The sequence below is a fragment of the Struthio camelus genome, chromosome W, assembly GCF_040807025.1.
Source record: "Struthio camelus isolate bStrCam1 chromosome W, bStrCam1.hap1, whole genome shotgun sequence".
Classification (NCBI taxonomy): domain Eukaryota; kingdom Metazoa; phylum Chordata; class Aves; order Struthioniformes; family Struthionidae; genus Struthio; species Struthio camelus.
In genome coordinates this window covers 55,694,486-55,703,189 of record NC_090981.1, presented here as the reverse complement: position 1 = coordinate 55,703,189, position 8,704 = coordinate 55,694,486, and the positions used below count along the sequence as shown (strand labels likewise).

The 8,704-nt window shown below is 39.9% G+C and overlaps 1 protein-coding gene across 3 annotated transcripts in view; it reads right to left on the bottom strand.

Moving 5' to 3' along the window:
* Nucleotides 1-8,704, bottom strand: part of LOC138064264 (NAD kinase 2, mitochondrial-like) — a 38,759-nt gene that overhangs the window by 3,672 nt on the left and 26,383 nt on the right. For 2 of the 3 annotated variants that reach the window (XM_068925983.1, XM_068925986.1), the window contains exons 8-11: nt 7,070-7,213; nt 5,028-5,083; nt 4,891-4,944; nt 4,310-4,433 (exon numbers count right to left, since the gene is read on the bottom strand). In XM_068925983.1, the coding sequence (XP_068782084.1) occupies nt 4,310-4,433; nt 4,891-4,944; nt 5,028-5,083; nt 7,070-7,213 (378 nt within the window). The remainder of the gene's footprint in view (nt 1-4,309; nt 4,434-4,890; nt 4,945-5,027; nt 5,084-7,069; nt 7,214-8,704) is intronic. The other variant, XM_068925984.1, reaches the window with a different exon arrangement.

Sequence of the window (8,704 nt, the reverse complement as noted above, 5' to 3'; positions counted from 1 at the left end):
TTCAACTAACAACACTAGAGATTTCTGGATAATTTGTCTATTAATATATTCTACTTTGTGTTTGCAATGACTTTCCCTTCTCAGTGAATGATTCATGTAACAAAGCTGATGGTCAGAAAGCTTGCCAGGCAATACCATGAATAGGTATGGCAACACTCTACTGTCAATATTAAATGAGTATGACTACTATCTAAGCTAACAGAAAAAATCTGCCTAGGTATTTTAAGGCAGCTCTTCTACTAGTGGGCAAAGCCTTTAAAAGGAAAATGAACTCAACTGTTGGGATTTATCCTTTCAAACATGTAGAAAGTAGAAGCAATATTAAATATGGAATTTTCCAAACTTTTTCCATGCTGCTAGATGGGAACTAGTAGTGATGCCAGAGAGACTGTAAGTCTTCAGTCTCACGTGGATAGGCTTGATTGTTCCTGATTTAAACCTCGGGCTAGGGAGACTGTCCTGATCTCCAAGATTTAATTCAACAGTTATCTAATGATTTAAATTTCATAGATGCATCTATCACAAACCTAAGAGCTTGGACTTACGGCCACAGTTTCAGAGGTTAAGGGTGTTAAGCGGTCTGGCATCGCCCTAAGAAGAACACAGCACACACAATCCACTGACACACACATCCCCACTACTAGGTTAGCACAGGTCTTTGTACCCAAGGCTACTTCGTTACTTTCCATACATGAGCCTCAGACACCTTACTCAAAACTGCACCCATGCGCATCATTACATTTGTTTAATACACCTTCCATCTCAGTCATGCAGTATTTTATCCATCAGCCCTATTTAAACTACCATATCCTATTCTCACTATGTAAAGGTCAAACAAATCTATGAAATTTTATTCCAGTACAACTTCATTAACCTATGGGAAACTAATCAGCTGCTCAGAACTGGATCCACATCAACACTTTCTGCCCTAGATTTCTCTGAGTATTGGTTATTTGATGGGTCAAAAAAACATAAAGACCCACCCTAACTTTGTTAAATTTGTGTTTTCAACCACGTCTGAAATTGTGTCTTCAGACGAGGTGAAATTAGGCAAGACAATTAAAAGCAGCAAGCAACAGGTTCAGAAGAAATACAAGGAGACATTTTATTCATACAGTGTTAACTTGTGGAACTCCTTGTTACAGATGTCAGATGTCATAGCTGCTAAAAAGTTGTACAAGTTTAAAGGGGAAACTGGACAATAGCATATTAAAAAAGTCCCCTGAGAATACACAGAAACCACCTCTACCTGTACTGAAAAATCCTGGCGCAGGGGAGGCAGATGTTAGGCAGTGTATGCTTCCCGTTTTTACCCTCTTCTCTCAGCACATGCTTTTGGACTCACAGAGAAGATACAGGGCTAGAAGGACCTTTGGGTTTCTCAGTACAGCAAATCTTTGTTCTGAGAAAGCACATAATTAAGCGCGCAGACATGAAAGAAGGGGACTCTTGATTCATGGAAGAACATTAGGTCACAAATGCCCTGATTTAACTCAGATCCAGGTAAACTAGTTGGTAATGTATGCATATGATTTGTAATAAAACTTGCTTTTTGGCTTAAGATGGATTCCCGCTAGTCTACGTATTCTCTCAGGAAAGGTCCAGCAGCTGACTCTTAAGTCACCTACCATATACTACCTATTTACGATCACAAAGTAACTGCTGTCTAGAAATAGCTCAAGAACATTTAGGATACATAATCCACATGCCAGCCAGACATATGGCAAGTAGGGAGGTGGGCAAGCACCACACAGGATTATCCTTGCTGACAAGTTTGATCTTGCCAATGCAGAGGACAAAGTCCTAATGATATTCTAAATCTGTTATAACCTTAGCAAGAGGTGCTATAAATGAGTTTGAGAGTTGAGGATTACACGGTTGTCTCCAACCTTCCTACTTTAGGGAGTAGATACCAAGGTGGTCACCTTCGTAGAAAAGCAAATAAGGACACTATACGATTCAAACGGCTCAAAAGATGTTCTGCTAGATGTCAGTATCAGACTTGCCTCCCTGACAAATCTTTTTATTTCCAATAACCATGCAAAAAATAGAAGTTAGAAGTGGAACAAAACAAGGAGCCTTTTCTTTGAAGATGAGTAGAGGCTCTGCAGGATGGGCCTCTGTTCCTCTGCAGGAAAACTAACTGATAACACAGCTTCCTTCAGTCAAGCACGTAACCAGGAGTGATCCATGTCCACCAAGAAGATTCAGACAGACCCCAACACCTGAATGAAAACCCAGTACTTTTTATCCAAGTAGGTGTGCTGAAGAAATCTTTCTGCTGTTAGTCAGAATACCCACCACTTCAGGAAGCCTGGACTCTGCAAGTACAAGACCCACCCAGTATGAGGGCTGAGTGAATTTCAGGGAAGGCAAACCAAGGTGTTCTCCTAATTCGTTCATGTTCCAGGATCTAATGGCGCTGCTCAAAAACTGTTTCAATCAGACAGCTGAAGATAATCTCCAAGCTCGGTCTCCATCACTAAGAAGGCCAAAAGAACTGCTGCCTCTATGCATTCAAAATGAATTACATAACCAGCAAGCTACTCAACACTTTGCATTACTCTTTATAAGAAAACCAAACGTCTCAAAAGCATCCACATAATATGAGGATGCAGGCAGTTCTCTAGAGACAGAGGTGGCACTTAAGGAAACATGCCCTCCAAAAAAAGCTCTGGAAGCTTACAAAAGGATATCCGACCAGATGGTCTCACATCAAGGTGACTACGACATGCTCAGAAATAACAGCATACCATACAGCCATACCACAGACACCCTGTAATAAGTAGGTACTGTCTACCACTGCAAATGAAGATACTGGTTCTCTGCAGATAACCTGTCTCTTTGTGCCTGAGCGCTAGCGTAAGAGCATGTTCAGACTGTCACCGAGATAGAGGAAACGCTGGAACATGACATTGCAGAGGAACTTGAAAGCTTGTTCCACTCCATCTCACTCTGGGCAGCTGACGTATCTCAAAAAACAGGAAGAACAAATAGAAGATCTTTAGTAGCAAGAGCTGAACACCAGCAGTGACAGGCAGCAAAGACTACTTCAAAAGGGAAATAATAGGCAGACGTGTGTTTGCATAGATTTGTCTCTCCATTGTAGCTTTTATAGTACAGCTCATGCAGAAAACTTTGACAGGAAGCCTGTAGAATCCATGGGTGAAAAATGTAGTTATTTGCTCATATTTTAACCCCTCCTCTTACTTTGTCTTAAAAAGATTTACTTACCTTTGAGCCCTCCCAAATCAAAAGAAGCAGTAAACATTTAAAGACACTGCTCACACTCAGTGGAAAACTTCTCTAACATGGTAACATTTAGGTCCAACAGACAGATATGTCTTTTTTTCACTAGGTCATAAGAGATTTGTTATAATACTGATTTGGGTCAAAAGAAAGGGAATTTGGGTCTCCTTCAAGTTCTCCCATACGAGGTAAGACAAAGTAAGATTTTTTTTTTAAATAATATTTCAAAACTTATTTAAATATTTGTTTTGACCTAAGTTTGAACACATCTGGTTAACATCGAAACATCATACTGTTCTTTAGTTAACTTTCAAATTACACCAACTAGCAGTTGAATGTGTTCATACTGACTTGCTTGCGGCAAACTCTAGTAAAGTTTCCCAAATTAGAATGACCAAATTAGTTTAGATTACAAGGGGACTAGTCTAATCTTCCACTCAAAGCAGGGTTTACTTCAAAGACAGATAAGGTTGCTTAGGGTTGCCCAGTCAGGTTTTGACTATCTCCCAAGGACTGAGATATGACAGTCTCTAGGCAGCCTATGCCAGTGGCTGACCTTTCTCATGGTGAAAACCTTTTTCCTTACATTTCGTCAGGATTTTCCACCCTACAAATCGTGGCTGTTGCCTCCTGTCATTTTGCTGTGTGCCTCTGAAAGGAATCTAACTCAGTCTCATCTACAACCAGGCTAAACAAAAACAGATCCTTTTGAGTTTATCCCTTATATATCATGCTCCAGCCCCCTAATCACCTCAGTGGCCCTTTGCTGAATTTACTCCACTTTGTCAATGCCTGTCTTACAGCGGGTGGGGAGGGCACACACGCAAAACTGGTCACAGTGCAATTCTTTTATTCTGTAAGATTGTGCATGAATCAAACACTACAAAGGGGTGTAACAACTTACAAACATTCTCTTCCTGTTCCTATGAAAATACTCAGGCTCCTCAAAACATAAACTGGGAGGTGAAAGACTTCAAGTGAAAACTCCTGGGTTACTCATACTTCAACAAGATACACAGAATGAAATAACTCTTCAGCAATTGCTTCAGCCAACACTTACTTTGAAGAGAAGCCACGCTGCCGACTACTTGAGAAAACTCTGTTTACAATAGGTTCTCGAATACTGAAAAGCATCTTTGGTTCTTCTGGGCTATAGAGCAGGGAGTCATTGTAATCGTTTGTTACTGTAAGTAGAGAAAGCAGCCATCAGTTTTTTCAGAGAAAATTATTCTCAGAAATACCCATTCCTCCAGGAAAGAACAGCTTTCCCTACCTAGAGGTAATACTGAGTCTTACCAGATGTTAAATAACCTTCACTTTAGAAAGGATTTAACTATACAGAAGATCTACTTCAGTTCCACTGCATGACTAACATTCACCAGCTCTCTTCAGGTGATTAAGTATTAGCTGTTTTGAATTTCAGAACTGGTATTCTCCTGAAGAGATACATATATCTGTGTGTATGTGTATGTATATACATATTTATATGAGAAAGCCTATTTTTCAAAGTTTAAACGTATTTAAGAAACTAATAGTGCAAGAGTGCTAAAATAACAAATCCAGTGTTGAGTATTAGAGTACAACTAAAATGAACTGGTTGAAGTTGTTATAATTCAAAGAAAGCTTGTCATTTTCACTAACCTTTTTGTACTAGTTCTGCATTCAATGGCAGATTCAAACCTCCATGCTTTTTAGCTGTTGAGCCAAGAAAGAGAGCCCCAATTAGATAGGAATATCTTCAGATAAACTTAGCCAGTAGGGCCACACTGTTCACTCACCAATCCTAAGGATCTCTTCAACAGCTTGGTTTGCTACCTTGTTAATGTTATAGGACCTAGACAGAGAAATACAAGTTTGCTAAGCAGTACACCTCTACATTAAAAAAATTGAAATCTGACAGTTGTACAGGTTGTGTGTTTTTTTTAATCCCTTCAGTCCACCTCTTGCAAACTAATTCCTCACGTTATTTTTAACTTATGGAACCCAACGGTTGTTTACAAATATTACGCCCTTTTGTCAGTATAAGAGTACCATAAGCTGTGTGCTTGAATTGTGTAATAATTACAGTGTAGACAGAAAACAATTAGATCAGATACTTATTCCTTTTGCCACATTTGGATACACAGCAAGTCAGCAAGAAGCCTCAGTTTGAGCCAAGTCTAAATATCAGTAAAAAACAGTCACTCCCTGTGCCCAGGTTCAAAAAGCATTTCAGTGCCAACCACACACTTGCACAGCAGTGCTTTAAAAACCTCAGCTGCCCAGGTCTCAATGGAACCTACGATCCTGTGTTTAGTACTTCTGCAGTGGCAGTAAAACACCTCTCAGACTGCAACAGGCAACCACCACACACCTAGCAGACTCCAGAAAACGATGAGAGTTTTCATCCAAACTTGCTCTTCTTATACTCCTTGCCTACCTGCCAGCCCAAGCAGATGCTCAGGAGAAACTGAGGTGCAAAGTCCAAAGTTCAAAGTTGTTCTTTCCTAACTAGCTACTTTTCATGCAAGTTTTAGCAGCACAAGGAAGCATTTGGAGGATTTAAATTCTCTCGGGCTGAGGATGCCTGAACTCCCAAGAGACCACCTTAACCACAGTCTAAGGAAGGTCACCTTTCTGAGGCTGGGTCCCTAGCGCACCACAGCATGCCAGAATCACAAAGCCACAGCGTAAGCTTAGAGAAGTCAGCAGTAAATACTGATTGTGGCACTGAAGATGCACAGTCCTGGGATTTGGTCCCAGCTTCTGGGATTGCTCAGCACAGAATATATAAGCAACAGATAAAATCTGTAAGAACAGTTTTGGGCTAAGGCGGTATACTCCCGAGGTACTAAACACTGGGAAAGTTCCCCCAGCAATCTGCCAGTTTCATCCTTGGCAGCTTCCACAACCGAGTTATGCTCATTGAATACAAGATTCTGAAGTACAATGAAAACTAAAACCCAGTAACCATAGTTACAACATGAATATTCATTTTTGTATTTCAGTAAAAGCTTCAGTTTTAGTCCATCTTAGGCTGCCACATAAATCCAAGGCCCTGTTGTACAACTTTAAACCATAAGCACAGCCAGATTTCCAAACGAAACAGGCTCTCACTGTACGTTTCTCACACCTCAGAAAATTACATTGATTATACCTACATGCAGTAATGTGGCTTGTTTAAGTTGAAGTTAAGAACATTAACCCTTTGATTGAGCTAGTGTAATTTCACTTAGACATGTCCTTCATTTTAGTGAAGCACTTTGGCAAAGAAACTGTGCCTTTTCAATTAAGTTTGAAAAAGGGTTGGAAGGAGAACGGACAATACATGTGCCAGAGAACACTGTTAACACGGTTTCCAAGCACGTGTTTTCCCATTCTACTTAAGAGCTTAGATTTTATAAGTTTTCCAGACTGTAACATCTAAGTATTTTTGGTTTAGCCAACAAGAGCAGTTCAGGGAAACCCCCCTTACATGTTCTGCAAGTCAGGGCAGGATCTCTTTCCCTCACCACCCCCAACCAGTCATCTCTACACGGAGCATCTAACCTCCTTCACCTGACAAAAGCTACAGCTAAGGTAAATTTCTGTCGCAATCCCTCAGCTTCTTATTCTTCTCCCCCTCTGCTTCACCCTTGCAAGTGTGGGGTTCTCTGCTCTTCCCAAACACCTGAGACAGCTTTGAACCACAATGAGAACACTTGGACATAGCTGTGCCATGCACAGACTTAACGACAGCCCAAGAGGGCCTCTATGGGTAAGACGCTTAAGCGAAATAGATTCATCACAAGCTAGTTTATCTGAAACAATCTTTTCTGTCAAAGCAGAGACATGAACTTACCATGCTTTTGATCCTGTTCCAGTGCATACATTAAGCCCTGAACTCTTCTGTTTTTCCCATGGACCATCATCAACTGATATCTCATAATAGGAGGCCCTATGAAGCGAGAATTTAAAACTGGGTTTGCAGGACTTATAGTTCTCCCTGAATGAGACAGAACACACAGCCTTATCAGGCACATAAAAATTTAGGGGGGCCAGTTTTAAACATAGATGACAATTTTGCAGGCTTTGTACAGTGTACTTCTGATTTGGCAGCCACTTTTGATTCACTGTTTTATAGCAGTTTTTATAATAGACAAAGTGATTTGCAGCATTAATTTTTTAGGTAGTTTTCCTGCAGCTACTTTTCATATTAAATTCTGTGCAAAGAACTCCGCAGTTCATCTGGCAATAACTTTGTATATAAGAAGGGTTTGCTGGACTTACAAATGAAACTACATATACATTACCTTCCTTGCATAACTGTTGAACTACCGCATAAACTGTGCTTATGCTGTGATTGGGTCTCATAAAATTACATCAGGGAATACTAAGAGGTAAAAAATTCCAACATCAGTGAGTAATAGCACGGCTTCAAGCTGAACTCTTGATCACTTCAGTGATTAAAAATCCACTGTGATTCTTCATGAACCGTTTCAGCTTGACTGCAGTCAGCAGGCTTAGTTTCTCTCCAGGGCAAATTCTTCCTAAAACTCAGTGTACTGAGTCTTGGAACACAACCATCAATCTGTACGGTATTATTAGTAAGGAAGTCCATGAGATACGAATATTAGGCCTATGGCAACCAGAACGTCTCTTTTCCTAAGTTTCAGAACATCTAAGTGCATATTTATAAACTACAGTTGCTGACGTTTATAATGTCTAATCCAACAATATGATATAGTCTTCAGATTAGCAGAAGACCTTTCAGAAAAAACACATTCACTGTGTTCAGCATGACTGAGTTGCACCCTTCTTAGTAAAATGAAGGAGCTTACTGAATTGCTTTGAGTGATGAAAGTTTCACTCTGGATAGACTGAGAAGAATACAGTTCTTGAACATTTGGTGTCAAACAGTTTAGACCGTGACTAAGAGCATTATGCACACTCACTCTTGAAAATACGGGAAGAAGAAAGAACTAGAAGCAAATTAAGAACACAGATGCACAGTTTGATTCAGTTTAAGACAAAGTTTTTGCAAACTGGATATGAAAAGTTTTTTCAGTTTCCTTGTTTTCTCAACTGTTATGCAGAATAAGCCCTCAGAAGCACCTATATGTGTATATGCTATACACAACCTTTGCTACTAGAAATTTGTTTCTATGTCTATTGTGTTCCTCAGTGCTTGTCAAATATACTGGAACCGAAGAGCACAGTGTATTTCTGGCATTCAGAAGTAGAGAGTTATTGTAAAGTGTTGGGAAACAGCTTTGTCTTCCTCTATCACTATGTGTTAGAAAAATGTTTTAGCATCTTGATAAAATTAGGTTTGATTTAGTAGAAAATAAAATTTGTATCTGTTTGAGACTAATTCCTTCTGCCAGTCTGAGGCTGGAGTCCAGATGGAAGATAAAGCACTCATGGAACATTTATACTGTTTCCAGCAGCAACCACAGTGTCCCAGGCACTGTACAAACACAAGAAGAAGTTACAC